The sequence below is a fragment of the Protopterus annectens genome, chromosome 1.part0 (assembly GCF_019279795.1).
Source record: "Protopterus annectens isolate FY-2018-M chromosome 1.part0, PAN1.0, whole genome shotgun sequence".
In the NCBI taxonomy this organism is placed as follows: domain Eukaryota; kingdom Metazoa; phylum Chordata; order Ceratodontiformes; family Protopteridae; genus Protopterus; species Protopterus annectens.
The window spans coordinates 383,516,634-383,543,403 of record NC_056725.1 but is presented as its reverse complement, the minus strand read 5'-3'; the positions used below and the strand labels follow the sequence as shown (position 1 = coordinate 383,543,403).

General features: G+C 35.9%; 1 protein-coding gene across 1 annotated transcript in view; it reads left to right on the top strand.

Annotated features, from left to right (window-relative positions):
- Positions 1 to 26,770, top strand: part of TTC7A (tetratricopeptide repeat domain 7A) — a 2,391,665-nt gene that overhangs the window by 1,262,863 nt on the left and 1,102,032 nt on the right. Inside the window, exon 15 of the mRNA XM_044060227.1 lies at positions 15,256 to 15,416. Coding sequence (XP_043916162.1) covers positions 15,256 to 15,416 — 161 coding nt within the window. The remainder of the gene's footprint in view (positions 1 to 15,255; positions 15,417 to 26,770) is intronic.

Genomic DNA, 26,770 nt, shown 5'->3' with positions numbered 1-26,770 from the left:
GCATCATATCTAGAAACAGAGCTTCCTTTGGTTCAGCAGTACTCCAGAATATCCGTCCATGAAGGCCACCCAAGGTAAACATAGTTGGGGACTCTATACCATAAATGAGGAAGAATGAAAAGGACAACATCAGATTTATAAGTTATGTACTCACCATAACTAGGCATCTGTGTTGTCCATTTTCATTCTTCCCCAACTCTCCTCCCATCCCCCTCCATCCATTTATCTTATGGAAGGACCTGTTAGACTGTGTTTGGAACCTACAGTTCCAGGTTTGAGCCCTGTCTCTTTTTCTATTGGCTATATCTGTTTCTCTTATGCTATTGAGAAATAGAGCAGCAAACACGATCTGAAGCAATAGGGATGGAGTAGGGCATTGTGGGTAGAGAGAGGAGCAGAAGAGTTGGATCCGAAGTCTGGTAAATGTCGCCGAGTTGGATCTGAGGATTATATCTAGCCCCATAAGTGAGGAAGAATGAAAATGGACAACACAGATGCCTAGTTATGATGAGTGCATAACTTATAATTTCATTTGCTAAATTAATTAGTTCTTTTCAAGGCTGCTGTATTAATCACTTCCTCTTATACTTTCTCCAACATGATCAGTTACACAAAAAAACTAACTTTTTAATTTTTCTGCTGTCAGTACAATATTTATATAATGCATTTATTAAATCCTTATTTTTGGTGGCATTGATATGTTCTTTAATTCTAGCTGATAATTTCCTTTTAGTTTATGTCTTTGCCTTGCAACCTGACAGGTAGTACATGCAACAGTTTGTACTAATTTCTGTGATTTACAGCTACATCTACTAGTGGATAAATAGCTTCAATCCAACCTCCCCAACTGTATGCTACATCCTATATTGATAAGTGAATTTATCTTACAAAACATACATAGAAAGATGCTTGCATTTTTTTTTTTTTTTTTTTTCAATAATCATTTTTATTGTTTTGCAAAACCATTATACATTTCACACACTATTTACATTATGTACAATATTGCTTCCAATGTTTTAGTTCCATTTTGAATTTCCCTATAATACATTAAGAATAAATATCATTTTAACCAAGTACAGGAAAATAAAATCACAAAAAATTAAACATAAAAGCATCTACAATAGACAATTATAAACCAACTCAAGCCAATAATTTGTATTATTTCTACATTTTCTATCTAATCCAAGAATGTGTTGGTACACATACAGAATGTCCTGACGGAAAGTGGATAGGAACCGCTACGCCAAAATAATATTAAAGATTTGTTGCTGTTTATACTTTTCTTATTATTTCTAATTAACAATTTGTGCGCTAATATATGCTTAATCGCTAACAGCCTGAAATTTTGCCACGACACCTGTGCTGGGTTCAACCAATTTGTGGCTATATATAATTTCATTAGTAAACTAATATTCATAATTACAATCTTTTTTGTTTTGTCCAAATTCTCCGGTGGAATATGTAGAATCAGAAATTCCCAGGAGAGTGTTGAGTTTTGGTAACCCATTTTTTGTAGTTGTAACTTTAAAGAATTCCATAATTTATAAATGCACTTGCAACTCCAGAACATGTGTAACAGGTCTGCTGTCTGATCTACACACTGTGGACATTTAGGTGACTTTTTTGAATCAAATTTATGCAGTGTTAGATGGGTATAATATGCATTGTTAAATATCATCAATTGAGTAAAGACCAGTTTTTGAAGTGATATGGATGTTAATGTTAAGTTAAACGCCTCTACTATTTTACTGTCGTCTAGGGATGGCAATTTCTCTCTCCAGTATTTCGATAACAGAATATGATTATTATATTTTCTCTCTTTTGCCATTTTATACGCTGAGGATATATATTTTCTATCTTGTTGCAATGCTTCCCACAGATGACCTGAAATAACTAGTTCCTCTTTTTTAATTTCAGAACTGGTAAAATAATTTATGGCCCAATCTTTTAACTGCCTCATTATAATTAAATAAGAAATGGGAAGATTCATCTCTTTTAAGATATCATGTACCGCTACTCCTAGGAAGGGGTATAAATCCCTTACAGTTAATTCCTTAATAAATGGATATTTCTTTAAGTCTATCAGTTGATTACCAATAGTTATATTAGGATTCCCATCAAACGGTTGAAACATCATCATATATTTTAAAAGGTTCAAGGAGGCAAACAGAGTTTGAGTCGCCATTGCCCATACCTTGATGTGCTCCATTAATTCATATTTACTCAATGTTTTTATATTCAAAAATGGTACAGCTTTAACATTAATTCCCTTCCCTTTTATATGTTTATAATTTAGCAGTACCCATTTGGGTATCCATTTTCTATTTTCACTATCCAAGTAAGACACCCTTAAAATCCTATTGGCCTGAATCACTGTATAATACATCTCAAAATCCGGTAAATCCAACCCCCCCTCGTTTTAGGAGCCATCAGTTTCTCATAGGATATTCTCGTTTTTCTGGGTTCCCACAGAAATTTCCCCAATCCTATCTGAAATTGCTTAAAAAAGGATTTCGTGATTTTAAGTTGTGCTGCTTTAAAAATGTATAGCATTCTGGGGAGAACGTTCATTTTTATTATCGCTGCTCTTGCCATCATCGGTAGCTTCAACTTACTCCATCTTTTCAAATCCATTGTTATTCGGTCTCCAGTTGCCTTAATATTGTTGATAAAAAATTCTCTATTTTCAGTTGAGAAGTCAATCCCCAAATATTTTATTCTTTCTTCTGTCCTTACTCGTCCTATCAATGGTAGCATTGAAAAAGGTGTAGGTGTCTTTAGAGGGAATATTTTGTTTTTTTTTAAATTTAGTTTGTAGTTAGCAATTTTCTCAAAGGTTTGTATTGCTGTTAGTATTTTTTCCATATCCGACACCGGTGTGGTACTGTATATATTTAGATCATCTGCAAAAGCAGCCATCCTAACCTTTATCCCAAGAAGTACAGGAGAATTATAAAAAACTTTTTGTCTCATATGAAGAAATAAAGGTTCCAAATACAGATTAAACAGTATGGGAGACAATGGGCACCCCTGTCGAGTTCCATTTTTAATTTGAATCCTTTTGGAACATTCATGATTTATATATAAACTAGTGTATGCATTCTTGTATAAATTTCTTAACATAGAAATAAAAAGCTGAGGTATATTGAAATATGATAATGTTTCAAATAAATAAGCCAAATTAACTCTATCGAATGCTTTTTGAGCATCAATTATTAAAGCATATATGTTCATATTTTTATACTTTGCATAAGATATTAAAGTATGAAGAGTTAATGTATTGTCTGTAGTCTGTCTCCCATCTATACACCCTGCCTGTTCTTCTGATATTATCAAGTTTATTATTTTTTTTAGTCTACTAGCTAGAATAGATGTCATGATTTTCATATCAATATTCAACAATGATATGGGCCTATAATTGTCTGGATTTTTGGGATCACTATTCTCTTTCAATATCAGAATTGTTCTTGAGGCATTAAAGTGAAGATCATTGCTGCCATTCGAAATGATATAATTAAAGATCTGTGAAAGTACGGTGCTCAGAATCCCACTAAAAGATTTATAAAATTCAGAGGTCATACCATCTGGTCCTGGGGCTTTATGTGGCTTTAATTTCTTAATTGCCTCTAGAACTTCATCAACTGTAATCAATGCAGTCAATTCTCCATGAGAATCCTTGTCAATCTTGGGAAAATTAATTTTCTGTAAGAACTCTTTTCTCTCTTCATCATGCCCATGAGTTTGTTGCTCACCATATATCTGATTAAAAATTGATGCAAAAATCTTCATGACATCTGACTTATCAGTATATAACGTATTGTTATGATTTATTTCAGTAATTAATCATGTCGATTTCGTCTGATTAATAATACGGGCTAATGCTTTCGAGGGAGTTTGAATGTGATTTGCATATTTAACTAAACTTCTTTGTTCGTACAGTGTCAATTTTCTGTTATGCATAAGAAACAGCTCTTTCTGACATCTTAACAACTCAGTTTCTGTTTGCTCAGTGTAGTTACTCATCAGCTCCTGGTCCAATAATTGTACTTTAGTTTCCAGATCCAGTTGTTCTTTATTTTGGAGTTTTTTATAATAAGTGGCTTTCTGAATAAATAATCCTCTTAACAAAGTTTTAGTTGTAGCCCATTCTATATCTAATGGATGTTCATTACGGGGTATATTGTACACTAATTGTTTAAGTATCTCCTTAACTTCCTGTACTATATCTTCTTTGGTTAATAGGTATGGGTTTAAGGACCAATTATATCCACCATGATTTTTAGTATTCAAAATATCGGTCTTTAAAGTTAAAGTTATTTTAGAATGGTCTGAGAGCTGTCTAGCTTGATTAGAAACCCTAGGGTCAAGTGAAATGAGCACTTCTGGAATTAAAAAAAAATCAATTCTTGACCACATTTTATGGCAGCTAGAATAGAAAGTAAAGTTTTCTGCCTTTGCTTGTATGTGTTTGTGTTTAAAAGGGTCATACAGTTTAAAATCCGTTCTCAGTTCTTTCAACGCTACCATTGCCTGCTTATTAAAAGCAGTCGAAGCTCCCAACTTATCAGTTTTAGAATCTTGGTAAGCATTCCAATCCCCCCCATCACTATGTAACAGTTAAAAAACAAAGTACCAGAACCAAAACCAGGAAAACACTAAAAAGGCAACAAGCAGCTGTAATAACACCCAAGAAAGAGAAGCCATTGTAATGCTTTAACAAAAAATTCTGCACTGCTTCAATTCCTAGATTCTGTGGAATGCAGGTGTACAAAGACACCACATCAACTGTTAACATAATATGCTGTTTTGAATCAAAACAAAATGTAGAAAAAAATGAATTTAATTTTTTTAAAAAATGCCATGAATCACGTAAAAAAGAAGTTTCCTGAGTAATAATAGGACCCAACAAAGCATCTATAATTAGGGCTAACCCTTCAGTGATCGAATGCGAAGAAGAGACAATTGGTCTAAAAGGGGGATTTACTATAGATTTATGTGATTTGGGAATACCAAAAAATACTCCTATACGTGGCTGATCAATAACACAAAATTCATACAATTCACAGCTGATGTCACCATCCATTAGGGCTTCGTATAAATACGAATATATAGCACGTTATTGTGTATTTCAAAAGTGATATGATTTCATATTCTTCTGTGTTATTCAAAAGTTTTAAAACCCCTTCTGTATAGGAATCTATTGTCATAACCACTATGTTATTGCCCTTGTCACTTTTCATAAATCTTACTTTGTCACACATAGCCCTTAATTTTTTCAAAGCTTTAACCTCAGCAAATGAGAGGTTATAATCAAAACTATGCTTACTATCTAACAACAAAGAAATATCCTGTAAACAAATTTCTTCAAAGATGTTTAAAGTGTGGTGTAATTTAGGACAAAAATTAGATGGCTTCAGGAATACATGATTGGTTTTGGACACATCATGTAACAAATAATGTAAATTAAGTTTCCTCACATACTTCTTGACATCAACAACAGTTTTAACATAGTCAGCCCTAGAATGGGGTACAAAATTTAAACCAAGTTTTAAAACATAAATTACACCACACTTTAAACATCTTTGAAGAAATTTGTTTACAGGATATTTTTTTGTTGTTAGATAGTAAGCATAGTTTTGATTATAACCTCTCATTTGCTGAGGTTAAAGCTTTGAAAAAATTAAGGGCTATGTGTGACAAAGTAAGATTTATGAAAAGTGACAAGGGCAATAACATAGTGGTTATGACAATAGATTCCTATACAGAAGGGGTTTTAAAACTTTTGAATAACACAGAAGAATATGAAATCATATCACTTTTTGAAATACACAAGTTTAAACGTGCTATATATTCGTATTTATACGAAGCCCTAATGGATGGTGACATCAGCTGTGAATTGTATGAATTTTGTGTTATTGATCAGCCACGTATAGGAGTATTTTTTGGTATTCCCAAATCACATAAATCTATAGTAAATCCCCCTTTTAGACCAATTGTCTCTTCTTCGCATTCGATCACTGAAGGGTTAGCCCTAATTATAGATGCTTTGTTGGATCCTATTATTACTCAGGAAACTTCTTTTTTACGTGATTCATGGCATTTTTAAAAAAAATTAAATTCATTTTTTTCTACATTTTGTTTTGATTCAAAACAGCATATTATGTTAACAGTTGATGTGGTGTCTTTGTACACCTGCATTCCACAGAATCTAGGAATTGAAGCAGTGCAGAATTTTTTGTTAAAGCATTACAATGGCTTCTCTTTCTTGGGTGTTATTACAGCTGCTTGTTGCCTTTTTACTATGTAACAGTTGTTATATGACTGTAGAATAGAGTAAATTGAAGCTATATAATGATGTTGGTTCACATTTGGGGCATAAACACATAAAAGTACTATAGGCTTATCCAAACTTTCAGTTTTGAGAACCACCAAACACCATCTGCCTTCTTTATCTATTTTGTCCTCCAAAATTTCTCCTTGAAACTGATTCTTGATTATAATTGCCACCCCAGCACTATTCGTAGTCCCTTCCGCCTTTACAACCTTCCTAATCCATTTCTTGTCCTTCATTGTTTCCCACTGGTCATTAGTCAAATGTGTTTCTTGTAATAGAATAAAACCTGCTTTTGATTTAAAAAACAGATGCAGAAACAGCTTTCTTTTTTTCATGTTCTGGAGTCCTTTAACATTCCAGGAATCTATTATCCACATTCTAAACTATGAATTGATGAATAATGGTATCTATTTTTTGTTTTCCACCTTAAATTGACAAGTGTTGGTATTACGTGAATTTTTTGGAAGCAAAACAGCCATCCCATCCCTACCCAGTGCCTATCCACTATTCCTCCGGACCAGGATGAACATAGGTTTTTCACATTGGATAACATTCCCCAAGTAGCTAATCTACTAATTCTATTAACTAACAATAAAATAGCATGCAAAAAACCTACATCAACTATATCTACGTCTACAAAGTCTAACCCAGACATTCCCTACTCAACACCGCACTCAAGTAACTACAGCTCTGAACATTTCCCTAATATTCATGTAAACTAATTGTATCTGACATGTTAAATAATTCACTTTTAACAAACTTTAAATTCAGCAATAATATGTTAGCATTATAATTACTTGTTCCAAAACCTTTTAACTAGCAGTTCACCTACTAAGCACACAGTTATTATACATTTGTTTAAAACAAGCCATTATTTAGGTCAGCTATTTATCTTCAAAACATTCCTACAATATTGCATTTAATTTTTATAGATCATTACAGTTAGACATCACCTATATTACACAACTACTGCTACTGTTTGCTAATTATGCTATATATATATATATATATTTTTTTTTTGTTTTCCCTTTTCCCCAAACTGATCACAATTAAAAGATACTTATTTATTCACTAAATAAAACACAGTAAGTTACAAAACAAGCCTGCAAAGGAAAAAAAAAAAAGAGAAAAAAAAAAAATAACACAAAAAATAGACTGCATTACCTGGATTTACCACTAAGCCATAGACTCTTATACAGCAACAGCCAAACCATACATTTTTGTCCATACAAGACACACTTTACCTCATTGATCGTTTCACAGTCATTTTAGCATCAAAAGAGTCCCAAAAAGCTTTGTTTTCGATTTACAGCAGCTCTTCTTGCTTCCCAGCAGTTGCAGCAGTCCAGGCAGTTCATTTTTCGAATTTTCGCGCTCGTGACGGGGGAACCAATTCGCGAACGGACCTCTCAGCTGCACCACACTCAAAACGGTCCCCCTGCTTCCTTTACCTTGTTTCCTGCTTCCTCGTGGGTCAGGAGCGCTCGTAGAAGCCATAAAACTTCGTGGAATCTTCGTGTTTCAGCTAGGAAGACGAGATTAAAAGATAAAACGGAGAATTACCAGGCCTGCTGAAGAAAGAAGAACACACAAAGGATTTTGAAGCCTCGGATCCACGTAAATGAAGTCTCCCATTCACTCTAATGCAGGAAGAAGCCAGGATGGATTGTTCAATTTTCAGACGGTGGCACAGCCTTAAACAGCTTCAAAAAGGTGGGTTTGGCTTCTTTTTTTGTATTTACAGTGTATTTAATGCCATCAAGAGTAAAGATTAAACTGTTAGGATATTTCATTTGAAATCTAATGTTTTTGTCAATTAGAAACTTACAGTATGGAGCCAGCATTTGTCTAGACTGTCTTATTTGTGCTGGTAAATCCTGTGTTATAGAAACTTTATAACTTTGCCACATTATAGATCCCCCAGATTTTTTTATGGTTAGAAGTATTTTATTCACATCCTGGAAGTTTAATATTTTGACATACACAGGTCTTGGTGTATTTGAAGCTTGGGAATTCCTGTAAGCTCTATGAGCTCTTTCAATGACAATTTGCTGAACATCCACAGAGTCCTTAAGTAATGTTTCAAATATTTGTATGATAGAAGTGTTCAGCTCATTATATTGGATTGATTCTGGGATCCCTCTGATGATTATGTTGTTACGTCTTGATCTTGCTTCCGGGTCCAGAATTTTGTTTTGCATCATTTGAATATCAGCCTCATGTGATTCAGATCTTTTAGTGAGCAATGCTATATTGTCTTCATTTGCTGCTATTTTGGTTTCTGCTTTCTCCATTCTTGTTAGAATCCGATTACATGTCTCACTAAATGTTTGTGTTTGGGATGTTAGGTCTTGTAATGCATCTTGTATAGGCAATAATGCAGACTTAATTTCTTCCATCATAACCTGTTGATCAGATTTCGCTGATGCCCCTGTTTTTGCAGTTTCTTGCTGTCTGAATGTTTTCTGTCTCTTAAATATGGATTCCTTCTCTGGAGACTGTAATGCTGACAGTTTAGTTTTAGTAGTTGTAGTGTCCATATTTTTATCTTCTTTTGACATTTTGAAATGCTGCAGATAGAGATGATTACCAAGTAAAGGTTTGAGTAATGAGGTAGTTCAGTCCTTTGTTTGGTGCTCTGTTCAGAATCAACCAAGCAATCATTTCCAGTCCTGTTATCACCAAGTATTTTTTTTCAATTTTTTTTTCTCGATAAGATCACTGACTTCTAGTAGTTTATTAATTGCTGTCAGTTAGTTGATTAACTCCAAATGTACATCCGCAGAGATGATTTTTGTTTCTGGTCATTGGAGAGCTGAAGTACTGCAGTGCTTATAGAATGGCGGCCATCTTTGTCTCCAAGATGCTTGCATTCTTAATCATTACATTTTGTCGTGCTTGCTGTTGCACTGCTTTTTCAAAATATCATTCATATTCTTGCTCTTTTTGTTTACAAATATTTGATCATTACCCATCACTCTACTTAAATCAGGGTTACCATCTACTATTCTCCAGTTATTAGTCAGTCCATTGGGATTAATGCTATGTATAACTGGGCAAGCCACACTAAAATCTGCAAATTTGTCCCTGTGTTGTGGCCTAATTTCTGTTGCTTTTTTATCTAATAAAGGAATCACTTTTTTTCTTTTTTGTTTAGGTTTATTTCCTTTAAAATACTTATAGTAAACTCTGATTTATATCCCATCTGTGAAAATAATTTCTCCATCCTTATTCATTTTTGAACTTGTCCTATTCACATATAAATCTAGAAGCTGTAATAGCTTGGCCTTTGATAACAACTTTCTCTTTACATACTGGAAGGGTATGGTCAGCTTGTGAATATATTTTAACAAAGTCAGTTTTTTGTAAATATCTAAACTACAGCATTTTGTGCTTTCGTTAACTGCTAACTGAATATCAATAAAACTGATGTCTTACACCATTTATAAGTAAACTTAAAAACATCTGAAATGTTTTTTAAATATTCCAAGAAATATACAAATGTACAAGGTAACCTTCCTTATCATTCCATATAATACAATATTATTAGTAAACCATTTATGTATATATTTTTTGTTTGTTTTTGAAGAAATATGTGTGAAATAAAGATGAAAGCATAAAACTACTGTTGAATTGCAATTCTGTTAACTATGTTATTTCAAGTGGCAGTTCCAAAAGTACATTTTATATTTTTTGAGGATTTCTGCACCAGACTTGACAATACTTGTGGTTGTTTTTGCATTTTCTGGGCTACCATGTGTGTATAATCTCCAGGAAGTTTGCAAACTTTGCAGAATAGCATGTTGATCCAAATTAACTTGCATGCTAATAGTGCCCATCCAGTATATGTAAAGGGAAGTGTTATTAAAGGCTATTAGACCTTTTAGACTTATAAGCAAAGAAGACAAGTTCAGAAATTAGTTAATAAGGTTGGAAAATTGTTTTTGGAGAGAAGATATAATTTAGAGTTTATTAGAAGTAATTTGGAGAAAATAAAAGAATAAAAATAGATTATTTATTAGATAAAGAAGCAAAAATTAGGTCACAAAAGAGGGATGTGTTTAAATTTTAATGCGGCTTGTCTAATTACGTATAGCATTGATTCCAATGAATTAAGACATATGATAATTAAGAATCGTAGAATTGTAGAAGATAGCCCGGGTCTGTATTAGATAAATAAAAGTTTACCTTAGCGAATGCTCTAATAATTGAAAATCCCGGACCTCGATATGCTTTTTGTGAGATTGCGGTACAGTGAAGATCGGAATGTTTGCCCTTTCCTCACTGTAGTGTGATCTCGGAGTTGGTATATATATTTAACGGGGGTGTGGGGCCCGCAGCCCCCCACAATAGCGCGTTTGAGGTCCGGGATCTTTGATTATTAGAGCGTTCGCTAAGGTAAACTTTTGTTTATCTAATTTAGACCCAATAGCCCTAGGTTAAGTAGAGTGATAGGTAATAATCCAATATTTCTAAACAAAAAGAATGAGAATTTGAAAGATATTGTGGTTAGCAATATCATAATAAGCACAGCAAAAGTGTAGTAATTAAAAATGAATGCACCATTCAATGTGCGTTTTGTAAGGTATGTAGAGTTATTAATATGGGAAGTACCATAAAATTGGAAAGGTTGGATAGAAGCTATTTGTCTCCTGGTAGATAAAAGTGTAATTCAGAGACAGTGATACATATTGTTTTATGTGTGTGTGTGTGTGTGTGTGTTACCTCTAATGCACTTTATATAGGTAAAGCTAAAAGGAAACTATCAGCGTGAATCAAAGAACATATCATTGCCATCAAGAATATGAATTTAACAAATAAATTATTTAAACATTCTACTGATTGCAGAAAGTTTAAAGTTTTTCGTAACTGATTATGTTAAAAGAAGGTGTAAAGAGAAGTGATTTAAACAACAGCCTTGAAAAGAATAAATGAATTTGACAAATAAAACTGTATGTTATTACCCCCTCCCAGTTTAATTGAGGCAATTAATATTAAATGCTTTTAAAAACTGAATGAACATTGAAAAAATATGTGGTTGGTTTAACTGTGTATGTGGGAGGGATTTATTTGGTGTTTGAAAGTAATGTAATGGTGAAATTAAATTAGTTCTGAAGAAATGTATTTGAAAGAAAGAAAAAGTGCTAAACTCGCTTTGATTTGCTATCCTGTTCAGTAGCGTAGCTAGGGTGGAGTAAGAGGGGCAACTACCCAATATACAAAGTGTTGAGGGCACCATCAGCTGATCCCGATTTCTAATGCAATACCTGTACTTTGGTAACTACTTGCTACAATTGTTATTAACTAAAACCTGAGTGCTATAGTGCTCAGTGCAAGCAGGGTGTAAAGTGCTGCAACTGTTTGCTTTATTTGTAGCTAGCAGTTTGCTACAGTTTAAAAAAGATTTTTATAAAGTAAAACATGAGTGCTGTAGCACTCTGTGAAAGCAAGGTTGAAACCATAGTGACTTTTTGCTACAGTTTAAAAATAAGACATTTTTTTTCTATAAAAATAAGTTGAAGGAGGGCTGCGAGCAGGGCACAGAAATAGGACCTGAATTACTAGGGCAGGAGGGAGAGAGCGTATCATGCATCTGGCCACCTGGTTGGAGTGCTAATAGAAGAAACATTTGTTTTTTTTCACTTTAATGAAAGGGAGAGGGGGTAGGGGCATAAAGCAAACTGTAATAAGCTGATCTTTGAGTTCGGCTTATTACAGTGAAGAGGTTTATTTATTTATTTTTTTGGGAGTGGGGTTAGTAGTACTGTCCCAGGGCACTGATTGAACCAGCTACACATCTGATCCTGTTTATTATATTACTTCAAGTGGTGATTTCAAAAGTACTTGTGCTTGTTAGATGACACTTTTTGAATGTTCTGGTTTGGATTGGACAGTGCTTGCAGTGGCTATACAAAGTGTTATTTGCCCTTCTTAGACAGGGATTTGATATTCATAGCAGTGACTTCTTATCCATAGGTTGAGTTATAAAATGACTTGCACATAGTTAATAAGGGAATAGTATACCAATTGTTAGTGTAAAAGCCTTTCATTATTATAATGACAAAATTAGCACATGGCCATTTATTAAATGGACACTTAACACATGGAACTAAAGCAGTTATCTTAGCAAGATTTTACTGGCTAGAAATAATGAAAGACATTGAGAACTTCATTGCCAGATGCACTGAATGCTAAAAGACAGTCCCATACCCAGGTTTTAAAAATCCTTTAATAGCATTGTCTGTCATAGTGGTGTCATTTGAACATGTTGCTATGGGCATTATTGGACCACTGGTAAAATCAGTCAATGGCTTTCAGTTTATTTTATTATTTTGGACTATGCAACTAAGTACCCCGAAGCTACTCCACTATGAAAAGTTAATGCTAAATCTAGAGCTGAGGATCTATTCTTGTTATTTTGCAGAGAACGTATACCTAAGGAAATACTCACTGATCATGGGGCTGTGTTCTTACTATGCTAATACTTTAAGGTCAGTCAATTAAAATCTCCGTGTGCCATCCTTAGACACATTAATTTGAGGAGTATTTTAGCCAAACAGTAAAGTCCTTGCTGAATAAAGCCATTGAAAATGTGACAAAAACTGGAAACAGTTAATAGCATTATTATTATTATTATTTGTTTACCCATGGAGGCTCAAGGAGAAAAGCTCCTGAGAATTAGATAACATAAAATCAAACAGTAGTATAGATTTGATTGAAAAAAGCATATATTCATATGGGTCTAGGACACATGCTCGACCAGCATATGTCCGAATCACAGAACATCGAACACACATACACGAAACTGCTTAACATCGAAAAGCGCTTCCGTGTATGCATAGTTAAAAACAAATCTACATTTCTGCAGGGGGGCAAAGCCCCCCTGCACCCCCCTACTTTATTATTCTCACTCAGAGATTGCACTACAGTGGGGAAAAGGGAATTTTCCCTTACCAGCACTGTAGTCCGATCTACAAAACAGGCACACGTACACGGAAGTGCTTGTCGATGTTAAGCACTTTCGTGTGTGTGTGTTCGATGTTTTGTGATTCGGAGATATGCTAGTTGAGCATGAGTCCGGATCCCATTCATACATACAGTGTAATGGTGAAATACATAGGATGTTGCAAAGCATGAGGAGACATCAGTGGTGTAATAAAATAATTACAAGAAAATGACAACTATGACAGTCAGTATATACAAAAGCATTTGAAGTATAGTCTGTTATGATAGGAAATAAAAAAGAGCATGTGTCTCCTGTTTGCTGTTAGAGAAGTGCCACAAACCTCAACAGGTTCAGTCATTTTGAGCATCAGAAGTATGTTGTGTTCCTTAAACATTTTTCCTTTTATCAGAGGTTAGTTTAAAATATTAAAACAAAGCACTTTTGACTTTATCATTATCACAACAGTCTGCATTAATCATCCTACATAATGCCTGTGCTGTCTTATCCACAAGGAGTTAAAAGCCTCATTACCTATGGTCAAGTTTTGTGCTGGTTACCCACCTGTTCAAATGTTTCAATAAAGCTCTAAAAGCAATCCCCTTTATGTACTGAGGAAGCAATTCATGTACTGAAGTTAACATCCAGGGCTCTGATTTCACTGCTATTACATGACTCTGGTGAAGTGCTGGCATCTCCGTCTCATGCCACCTTTTCTCCCTCTGTTAGCTTCAAGCTGTTTAATTCTCTTGGCTTCTTTAACAAATCTCATTTCCAGTTATAGCACATTTTTGTTTTTCATTTCAAGCTGCATTTTGTGATCATCTGGAGATGAGCTGAGTTACTTTGCTGTATGCTGTGCACTCACAGCCACCACCAGGCTGTCCATGGGTTCGGTGGGCTAAATCTTAGCTGTACCCAAGGTGGTTATCACCTCTTTCTTCTTCATGTAGGCGGGTTGGATTCCTTTCAGTTCAAATTTCAAATTTGTTTTCATTAGCTGTGACACTGGCATTTTTCATACTTGATGGAACTCATGTTTGCCTTTTTCTTAACTGCTCTGTAGATTTACCCTGTGGCTGTAAGGGTACACACACATTTGGTAAAATAAAATATTTTTCAGGGTACACAAGTTTATCTTTTAATATATCCACACCAGTGCATGCATATTATATGTGGTGAACAGAGGCTACCATCTCCCTTTGCATTGCTGCCATCATTTATATGTGATAGCATGTGGTCTTTAAATGCCCACCACTGACACCAAATAGTGTATGAGAGGAGATTGGCCTTAAGACAGTTCTGCTTCAGTTAGTAGCCAGTATCTTTTGCACCCATATAAGCTGTACACTTCCATAACATCAGATCAGTTATAATCACTGTCTCACCAGGATTTCTGGCACCTCACACCAGTGCCTTTCACTGCAATCAGTGAAACAATAATTGAAACTCAGACTAGATTGTTTTGCACACAGACATGCACAGAATATTTTCCAGTAGGGGTTGATGGTACCACTCTAGTACCAGTAATTATTTTCCTAGGTTCTTAGGTAAGTACTAGGCTAGGTATCCTTGCAGGCCATTTTAAGCCTAGCTAATTTCCCTTCAGATGTGAGACTCAAACCATGTACCTTATGTCTTTGAGGTAAATACCTTGACCATTCTACCAATCCCCAAACCCTTCTTTTCTTTATAGTAGAGTTACTGACAGTTAAAAAGATCACACTAGTATACCAAAAACATTATTACTGTTTACTCTTTACATATGCCAGACAGTACCTATTTATATAGTAGCATTAGCACGAGGAGTAGCTACTTATGTGACAGTGGGCTCTTTGCATTAATTTTAGAAGTACAATGTCTTCTTGGATGAATAGGCATTTTCCTTGTGGTATTGTGGGAATTTCCCCATCTGTTTTCAGTATACATTAATCAGATCTGAAGTGCATTGGTAAACATTATTCTTTCCCTTTTGCAGGTTTCTATGGCTATGGAACATTTACAGCGAGCACTTAAATTGAAGCAGGATGACATACGTTTGCTTCATTTGCTGGCATTGCTGCTCTCAGCTCAGAAGCACTATCTGCATGCTTTAGATGTCATCAACATGGCTGTCGCAGAATTCCCTGAAGATTTCAGGTATGCATTTCCATGTAAAGTGGCTATCTTGTAAGTGTGCATTTGTGAGTACTTCTTCTAGCACTTGGAAAACTTGCAAATGCAGATTACATATTTTATTTTAATAATATTGATGGTTATGTAATGGACAGTCTTTTCAAGAAGTCAACATCATTTCTTACAGTTCTTATGCAAAAGAAAGCTGGAACAGATCCTTGAAGTAGTGATATTAGGTGGGTATATTTAAAATAGTAAAGTCAAACTGGTTGTTGGCAAATGCTGTTAGGGGTTTATTAAAAGGGTATAGGTTTTTCCTTCAGACTAAAGATGTAAGGGCTTGTCTTCACTTAATGTACTGCTATGTCTGTGCTTAGCCTACAAAGACAGTGACAGTGTATATACTGGGGATATGGGTACTGTGGTTGTGTATGTATGTTTATACATACATATGTAAGTATATGTATGTGTGGGGACTGTATGCACATATTCATAACAGGCTAAATAATAGGCCAAATGCAGTGTACATACTCAGTTTAACTGGTCTCAGTGGCCCACTCTTGTTGGCCTGTTATTGTTCGATGTTTCTTGTTTTAGGCTGCATCGCATTTGGATCCATCTATTATTCTCAACTTGGTTAAAGCTTTTTATTTTCATCTGTTTTGGGACCTTCACCTGCCTGATGTTTGACCCTTCTGGTAAGCAGCCAGGCACTTTTTTTCTCCTTATCTACAGCTTGGCAGGTTGAAGCACTGTCAGTTTTCAGTCTGCTCCTGAGTCAGGTTCTGTCTTCCAACAGTTGGTAGTCAAGCTGTGAGACACAGATTACTGTCTCCATTTTCTTGGGATAGTTGTGCTTTCACTGGCTGTTTACTTCCATATGTCCCTGGCTGTCTCCTCCAGTGACAGGGCTTGCCAGTCAAATCATGGTCAGTGGAGCTATATAGTCAGGGCTCCGTCCCTCTGCATAGTGGAAAAAGCACCAACAGATAATTATCTGGACCTTTGGCATAATGGTTGCATCACAGATGTTATTCTTACCAAAATCTTGAGAGTAGACATGGTGGCCAGAGGATGGCCATGGAAAAGGGCTGGACAACTGTTTGATATCTGCCCTCTTAAAGGGAATAACTGGAGTCAAGTGCTTAGACTGACTGATTTCTGATGAGGGGCTAAAGCTCTGCAGGTGTATTATTATAAATGATAAGATATCAATGAAAAAAATACGGACTCTCCCTATGAAGCTAAAATGACGACTGTTGGTTCGTAGCAATATTTAAGACTTGAATCAGGTTTGTAGAGCCTCTGCAAAGTTTCTGTTCATTTTGCAGAAGGACAACGAGAGAACAGATGCAAAGACGGAGGTTCTGGTGTCAGAGAACATGAAGTTGGTGTAAAGGAGATAATATGGATTTGAATGAGGCAGAAGTCAGCAGTGAGAAGCGATTTTGTAGAGGGTTGAAAGGACTTTGGAGAATTTCCATCTGCAGAAAATTGGGGAATAAACAGTAACTTGTGCACTTTTCACAAAGTACTATATGTTATAAAAAGTCTTTCATTAAATAGCCATGTGAACTGGATTATCTATTCTGCTTTCACTTCTCAGTGCTATGTAGTTACATTCACCGTACCACCAACTACTATCTGTACTGCCCACGATAGTTTTTGCAGAAAGGCTAGAGATTACTTTTTCCATATAGTGCCTACTACATGGAAGTGTGTCTGTGTGTATGGAAGTTTGTGTGTGTGTGTGTGTGTGCGTGTGTGTGTGTGTGTGTGCGTGTGTGTGTGTGTGCATGTGTGTGTGTGCGTGTGTGTGTGCGTGTGTGTGTGTGTGTGTGTGTGTGTGTGTGTGCGTGTGTGTGCGTGTGCGTGTGTGCGTGTGTGTCTGTCTCTGTGCTGTGTCTGTGAGTGTGTGCATTCTGGTGGTTTGAATCAGAGGGCTAAATTGCTTTTCCCATTAAGATTATCATACCACAGCTGTTTGCCATATTTTTACACAGAGATGTAATAGCTATTCTTAAACCTTGTACTATCCATCAGTCTGGTGCTCCTTAACTTTATTTGTAGCAAGCAGCTGCTACAACTTATGCCACACACGCACACACACACACACACACACACACACACACACACACACACACACGGAGTGCTACAGTACTTCAAGTTCTAACCACCAATATGTTACTGACATTCGTGTATGAATGACAATAATGCATTGAAGACTGATTGGAATCTGCCAAACTCAACCTCTAGTAGTTTATACTTGGGTTAACTGCCCCGTTATCCTCACCCTAAATGTGGTTCTGTTTTTGCATAATTTCGCAGATATATTTGCACAATGGAACTTTTTAACCCTGATAGTCCTCCACGGAATTATCAAAGAAATAGTCACCCACTGTATATACGTTATTCATGGAAATGTAACCCCAAAATGGCAAACACTAGGAATGCATTTAATTGTAAGGCTGTAGTACTGCAGTAATGAAAATGTTGAGTATTTTTATTAATGTCACCTACCTCATCCACACAGCTAGCCATAAGTACTTTAGTTTATATCACTGATTGTACTAATGTTTTGCCTTTTAAAGTTATGCCTAATCTTATAACAATATATATCTCAACACCCTGCTCATTGCTGTAGATTGGACTCCCCTGTATGCCATGTCTGAACCCACCTCTACTTAAGAATTTTTCAGCACAAAACTGACCACAATTCAGGATATATTGTACCCCATTATAGAAAGAAGGCTTAGATCACAGTGTTGCCCATGGCCTTCAATGGATATTAAAACAAAATTAGAGAGAGAAATTCAGCCTGGAAGAAACTGAAAAGGAAACCCCAACAACACAGCACTACACCAAACTTTTCTGAGTTTAAGGAAAGAAGCAGGAATTCCAACAAATACAGCAAAAGCCCTGTGCATTAGACAAAAACAGGAAGCCAACTAGTCTAGACCCAATCAGGTTTTGAAAGAAATAAAACGCTTAACAGGGGCATTAAATAACTCTTTGGCTACCAAGAATTAACCCATAACATTAAATCTTTCCAACTTTGCTAATGATTATGCTCAGTTTTTGCAGTCCATCATAACTGACATGACTAAAACTTTTCTAACAACTTACTCACCCACCAAGAACCTTCACCCCCTGCTCTGTACCTTCTAGACTGTTATGTAGCTGCCTTTCACTTCTCTGAAATTTCAGTAAAACAGACCAGGTCCCTACTTCTCAATCTCAACAATTCATCATCTAAATCTAGCAATCTTCATCCCACCCTCCTATGGTGTGCAGTTGAAATATCACTAAACCCCTTACTCATATCTTTAACCTCTCTTTCAACATAGGCACTCACTCACCAGCATTCAAGCACACACTTATAATCCCTCTACCTAAAGTCACTTCTCTTAATGGGTTGAAAGATTATAAACCTATTTCTAGTCTGTGCCCTATTACCAAAATATTTGAATAAAAGAAACTTTCATACAAGCAACTACTTAAGCATGTTAAAAGCTATGGCCTGCTATGTGATGCACAGCATGGCTTTCACAATGTCTTCAATGCCTTTACTGTCCTGGTATTGGCCACTGATAGCATTTATTGCAATCTGATTGAGGGGCTTATTACTGCAGGTCTCTTTGTTGACATGACAAGGACTTCTGAAACAGTCAGCCATACCCTTCTCAACAAACTCAACAAAACAAACTCAACAACTCAGATTTGGAGATAACATTATCTGATGGTTTTGCAGCTACCTATAAGACAGACCCTTCCAGGTCCATAACAATATCTCATCCTGTACTGCTTATAAACTTAATAAAGGTGTACCACAAGGGTCTGTGCTAGGTCCTCTTCTCTTCACTGTCTTTGTTAATGATCTCCCCCTAGAATTACCAAATATTAAATTAATAATCTACGCAGATGATATGCTGCTCCTGTAATCCACTTCTAGCCAGTCTGTCCTGCAAACCAAGTTAAATGACAATGTTACTTGGTTATGCACTGAGACTGAGAGAGAGACAGAGGGAGAAAGAGAGAGAAAGAACGAAATTACTACTTAACCCGAAGAAAACCAATGTCATGGTCTTTGCCTCCATCAAGTCCAATTGCTAAAAATATCTTAATACACAAGCTTGAATATGGCCTTCATTTTCTTGTTATGCTTTCAGTCCACAATACTGACAGAACACAGACTGCTGAGAATAAAATCTGCAGATTCGTTCTATTAGCAGACCCCCTCCAAATACACCGCAGCAGTTTGCAAAAAAATTCCAAATCGCTTTCAGTGTCTCATAGAGCCACTTTTGTTCTATGTACTCTAATTTAAAAGGTGATAAAACATGGTCACTGCCCCCCTTTCTTTGAGTGAAACTACCATTACAAGGCAACACCCCTGTCTACAAATTAGTACTCAGTTACACTCTTCCCATTTAATAGTAGCTCATCTTACTTATCAAACACAAACATTGTTTTTCTAACTCTGTTGCTAAGCTATACACATGGGGAAAAAAACATTCTTAACCAGTTACTTATGGTATGTATTTGATATCTATGGATTTTTAACCTATAAACATGTTAACACTGTCTTTGTTTTGTCTCTGTGTTACATGCTTAATAATCTGCTTGTATACACTTCTTTGTGATATATGTGGATCCTGTAGAAATGCTTGGTAGATAAATTTTTTTACTCTGTGTTAAATGCATAAATGTGTACATTTCATTGTAACTGGTCTTTGTAAATGCTGATATTCTCTGTTTTACGTGGAAATGTATCTGTGATATATTGTGGATCCTGTAGAATGCTTGTGTACTAATGATTTTTTTTACTTCATGCTAAATGCATGAGTATGCACATTTCACTGTAAGCTGTACTTCTAAATGTTTACATTTCTGTGTTTTATGTGGAGCCTTTCTCCCTGGGTCTCCGCTGAAAAAGGACTTGTGTCCATTTGGACTTTCCTGGTAAACAAATGCAAAATAAATAAAATAAATAGCATTATGTACTCAGAAATACACAGGATAACAGTTTCATTATAGTATGTCCTCCATTTAAAACTGCTGTAGGTGAGAGAGCTTTCTCTAGACTAGGCCCTGCTACCTGGAGCCAATTGCCTGCAGATATCAAAAAAACTAGATAATATTTAAGCTTCAAAGATGCCTTAAAAAGCATTTTTTTACTGACTCAACTTGCAACTGCTACCGTGACAATGGTTAGGTAAATTACAATCCCATATCAGGTTAGGTAACTTGCCATCCCATATCATGAATACTAGATTGTAAACTTTTCTCACCCTTTTAATGTGGCATCTTATATGCAAATATTTCACAAGTATAACAGAATTTATGCACTAACGTATGCAGTGGTGGTGCTGCGGTAGTGCTTTCGCCTCGCAGTAAGATGTTGTCCCGTTCGATTCTCAGCTAGAGCGTCTTCTGTCTGGAGACATGCGTGAATGAGCGTACCGTCGTTGAAGGTTGTGCATCAGGGCTGGCAACTCGGCACGTAAAAATCTACTGCCAATCATTAGCAGACCGGAGTTCCGCTGTGACGACCCCTAACTGGGAAAAGCCAAAAGACACAGCAACAACAGAATTTATGCATTATGTGTATGATTGCACTGTATTTTATGCACATCTTAGTTTCAATTTTCTATATATCTTTTTTTCAATGCACTCTGACTGGATCTTTTAATGTTAATCTATTGGCATTCAATCTTACTATGTTCTGAATTTTGCTATGTACTCATTTTGTATTTAATATTGTTGACTGAAAGACCATGATGTATTTTCTGCTCTTTGAGCCTGGATTGTGGTTGAATAGGGTCAATAGACCAGTCCACTTACACAGATGAGACTGGGATTGTTCTTCTTAAAGGAGTCCCACAAATTACTGAATAATTCCCATTAAATCTGCCAATCTGTCATCTAAATGAATTCCTCTGTCGGGTTCTTTCTGGGTTTATTATTTTGGGAAGTCAATTTCCTCAGTATCTTGATCCATTTTTTTTTTTATTATTATATAAATGTGTGTAAATTTTGATGAGCAAGATATCCAGCTCTGTTGTCATCCTTTTTCAGTGGAGGCCTTGAGAGAAAAGTTCCAGTAAATACAGTAATCACAAAATAATGAGAAGTAATATGCCATCCTGTTGCAGCAAGTTTTGCAGATATAACAAATGTAATAGACCTAAGTGGAAGATAACAGTAGTATATTATATTGTTAGTATATTAAAGCATTTCCCATCACACAGGATTGCATACAATACTATGTAGACACCTTATTTTGTATGGTGTGCATAGTAAGATATGGAGTCACTTAATTTTAAGGCTTTTATGTATCACTTATTGATGCTACTGTGATATAGGCTTGTCTCACTGCAGTTGCTTGCTATAGCTTGTCTAACTGCAGTTGTTGTTTGGTGTGGCTTGCCTCACTGCAGTTGTTGTTTGCTGTGACTTGTCTCACTGCAGTTGTTGTTTGCTATGACTTGTCTCACTGCAGTTGTTGTTTGCCTTGGTAGAAGCTCTGGAGTTGCCTCAATATATTAACAAGTTTTCTTGAAAGTGGCTGCAATCAGTCTTGTTCCACAGAGCATTTGTGCCACTGGACTCTCTCTGGTTAGAAGCTCATTGCTCTTATCTGTCTTGCACTGTCACTTCTTACATAATTCCTAATGCTGTTGTCTGAATGCAAGTGCTTGTTTTGACGTTCAAGTCTGTTTTGGGGTCAACATGTTCAGTGCCACCTTTTCATCTCCAGTGCCAAGTTCCAGTTGTTTGGCTGTCCATCCCCAGTGCTTTATCACTGTCTCCTGTGGAAGTTGCAGCTGGATTTTCCACTGTTTTCCGACCATCCAGAGGTGAAAGTATATCAAAAGCTGGTGACTGGACCTTGTCTTGTAGCTGAAGGCCCTTCTCTCTGCTTACTATTTTGCTGATGGGCCTGACTTAATTGCTAACATTTTCATGCCATTCTGCTTAGGGTGCCCTGAGATATTCTGTTAAGTGTAATGTTTATAGCTGCTCATTTCATGCTGATGGAATCTCATCAACATCTGCTACTACAAGCATGCAACAGATTTTTTTTTTTAATGGCCCTGGAGAAACTTCACTATCCCCACCAACCCCATATTTTCTGTCTCTTTAATGTTTTGCAGTCCTTCAGAGTTAGGAGGACTCTTCTGTTGTGAGCAAGGACTCAGTTCTTCAACTGGTGGGGGTGATGTACCCTCATCAAATGTTTACTGTCCAGCACTGCTGTATTATTTGTCTTAGAGAAAATGGGCAACAAGAATCCATAACTTTTCTCACTCCACTGTCTCCCACTTTGGGCTCAGGTTGTTGAAGAGCTTGATCATTACCATTGGACTACTTTATCATGTCATTCTCTTCCACCGTACATTTAATGTAATCTATTTGTTTTGTTCTTCACCCAGGACTCTGCATTGGTCCTGGGCAGAGGTGGGTATCAGGAGTGTCCCCACATATAATTGGATTCTCAGTGTAATAGCCTTTCTATTTGTTTCAACTGATTGCTTTGGCTGGATCTGTACAGTACCAGTACTGCTTAGTACCATCTTCATCATCTCTTAAAAAAAAAGATGTATCCTAACACATATGGGCCATCAAAGATATGTTGCTTGAAAACAAATGTAGCTTCTCATTTTTCATTTCTCTGCGACTTGGAATCATAACCTGCTTGCAAAATGTGATCATTTTTTGAACACCGAATGTATTGTGTGCTACCTAAAATGACTTTACATTTTCATGAATTACATGGAAGCACAGTCTTGGTGGACTCTGCAATTCCAGTGCTTCAAGAATTTTAACAGAATACAAAGTAGCTGCATAGACTCACAAATTCTGTGGTCATTTTTGGAAAAAAAAATGCAGTGCAAACATTCAAGTAAAATACAGCCTTTCTTTAAATCTTTTATCAGAAAGTTTGAAAAGTCAAGCTCCATAAGAGCCTTTGTCTACATCACGAATGCTGTATTACTTAAACAGACTAATGGATGATTGACATGACTAGGCATCCATATGCATTACTTGGCTCCCTTTTGCAGGCAACAGCTCTGTCGCATCAAACATTAATGCAGATGAAGACATAGTTATAAAACGTCTTATACACAGACAACTTAAGTTTTCTGACATGATCTTTGTAACCTGTTACTGTGTAATTAGTGTATTTAGTCATGTTTACTACTACACAGCTACTTAATCACTGATAAATAAAATAGAAGCTGAAAAAACTTTAGCTGCAGCTCAAGAAAATGTAACCTGAAACATCCATTGTTGCTGTAACACGATATATACAATGTTCTGTTCATCAGGTGGTTTGCTGCTGTTATTTATTCATTGTTATGTTGTTAATTGATACCCTATTCGGATCTGGTTGTCAGTTTCGCTAATTTACTTGATATTAATAATCAGTGTTCTATGTTTTCATTGATTTGAAATGAGAGAAATTTATTACATTGATTTTTTTACTGTTTTTTTATTTTAAATTTGAGTTACAGTTTACAGGTGCAGCAACTCGTACTTTTATAATGTGTCAGGATACTGCTACTTTGGTATGGAGGAATTTGTATTTATCTGTAGTCTGTCATATTGGAATCTTATCAGAGATGTTCTCCTACTAATTGTAATGCATCACATGTGATCTGTACCATGTATGCCATGGTACAGATCAGAAGAAGTTATCATGAGTCGATTTATGCATTTATTGTGTTTTTTTGAGGGGGAAACTGAGTTGTTAAGGTTGCTTTGACATATCCTGATGGCACAGGTGGCAGAATTATATTATTAAATGTACTCTGAATTCCACTCAGTAGATGCACAGGTGTGGAAAACATATATGTGTACATGCCTGCGTAATAAATCACAAGGCTTCAGATTTCAAAAATGCACTTAATACATGTATGTGTTATGCATTTGGTAGCTACATAATTAAAGGCAGAAGCACTTCTGAACACCCCGAAACGTATCACATCTTTGTGGTGCTTGTATATTCTCCCCTTGTATAGGTGCATGCTCTGCGTGCACTTTCAGATTCCAAAACATATTTACTGAGTGATCACTTGAAAATGTCTGTATTCTGTTTTTATATCCCAGGTCATGGATGAAAAGTAAGTATGAAGGACTTGTTCCCTTATCTGACCAGATAATAATTATATACCTTTTATTTATTTTATTTACTAATTGGCCGTATCTATCTTGATGATTTGTAACTGCTTGTACTTTTATAGCAGAAAAGCACGTCTCCTGTGAGAAATTAAAATCAGACATCCTGCGTACATATTGCCTGAGACAGACTTCCTGAATATACACCAGCTGAGCATCTGTGGAAAATCACTACGTTTTTTTTTCTGCAGGACATCCTGTGTGTAGGATACTTTACCGCCACAGTTCCTTTGTTACATATACTAACATCACTACTGCACAGAACTGCAGAAAAGAGAAAACATCTGGTAAAAGTGAAACTTGCATTCTCACAGTAGATTCGGAAGTATGTAATACCATTCTACGAGTGGGTGCTTCATCATGTTTCACTTGGGCACAGTCTTTTCATGGGATCTGTAGCTGAACATGTGCAGATCTCTCATTAAAACTGCAGGGCCTTTTAGGTAAAAATCTGCAAACACAATGGGGTTATAAATCATTTATATCCATCTAATACTCGAAGTTTTTAAAGGAACAGAGAACTGTATCAATTTATGTTTTGGGGTTTACAAAAGCATAACATAGTTATGAAAGGGTTGCTGTGAAAATGTTACTACAGTGGCCGTGTATAGTAAAGGTGTAAAACAATAAATTAAGTAGATATCTTTCATTATGGAAACAAAGTTAATGAAAAATAATTTCATACATAACTGTAACATTCTAATTTTGTGATGCATTGTGAATGTTAAAAGATGCTTGTACATGCTAACTGCCTTGTATAAATCATCAAATGCATCGTCTGAATTTTTGCAGTTAGTTGACTAGCTGATTCCCCCTGCATGGTTGGTAATGTAAGTAAATAATTCATTGGAGAAAGATGATACTGTGGTTTTAAGAAATGTCTACAAGGCTTCACTGGACATTGGTGTACAGTCGTGAGGGTAGCCACACTCTAAGATACAGTACCTAACAGAGCTGAGTTCATACATGTAAATCATGAAACTTGGTAATGTTCCTGATTTATAAGGCCATGCTATGAATCCATATCTACACATTGGAATCCTTCCTATGACTTCTGTGACCACAATTCACTAGTGAATAGATGTCTAGTACTCTCTGGGATATTTACAGACATCAAGCACTATACAGCATACATAAGCTGTCTGATGTAATGACAACATAACAGAGATCAGTAATGTATCACTGACATACTGCAATTGTTAAATACAAATGCAGACATTAAGTATAAATGCTTTAATATATATGTAATTCCAGAGATGTGGTTTCAGTGTATTGAAAATACTTCTTCTAGTCCTTGATTTAGTGTCTGCAGTTCCTTCAGATGGTCTTCAGACAAAATCCTCATGTGCCAAGATTTGGATTTGTAGAAGTCATAATAAATGCTAACCCTTTTGAAAACATAGTTAACCTTCCTTCTAAGTGCCCCAGCATCCCTCGTCTTGTCTGACTATTATGGCCTCTTCTGCACATACCCCTGCATATCATCTTCCTTCAATAAATCAAACTATAAATCCATAATCTTTACTTTAAAATAGGAGGTTCTTCCCCTCATACCTCTTAGGTGTCCCTGAGTTTGCAGAAAATCCCTGATTTGGTCTCATGTTTTTGCCCCGTCCCCTATATGTTTTATGTATTATCTGCTATATCACTGTGGATGTCAGGCAGTTATTTCAGACATTAGGGTTTTATATGTCTTGTTGTTCAGAAAATGCATGTTAATGCACAATTTACTGTCCTATTAACATTATAATTGAATTAGAGCAATATTTAAAATCTGCCCCTGATTTTGGATGTTTGTCCCCCAATTATTTTTGGCTTTGTCCTTTATTCTTGAGCAAAGAAGTTGAAAGGTATGTTTCTCATGCAAATACATCTGCATTTTAAGACTTCAGATAAGATAACCTGCATTTAGTATGTGATCTAAGTATATTCAGCTGTAATCCTCCCTAAATGGACCCCAGTGCCAGAGCTGTTGCCTCTGCATGTGATTTTTACTCACAGTTAAATCATTCTATTAACAAAGTGGCTCCTCTCTCCACAGAATTTACTGGAAAATATAAAAAAATCAAATCACAGGATTAAAATATAAATAAATTATATAAACAACATCACTTAATATTTGTAATATGACACATTCTACCCATCTTAACAGATTAGCTAGGCAAGCTAACAGAGATCTTAAAGTTGTCATTAGT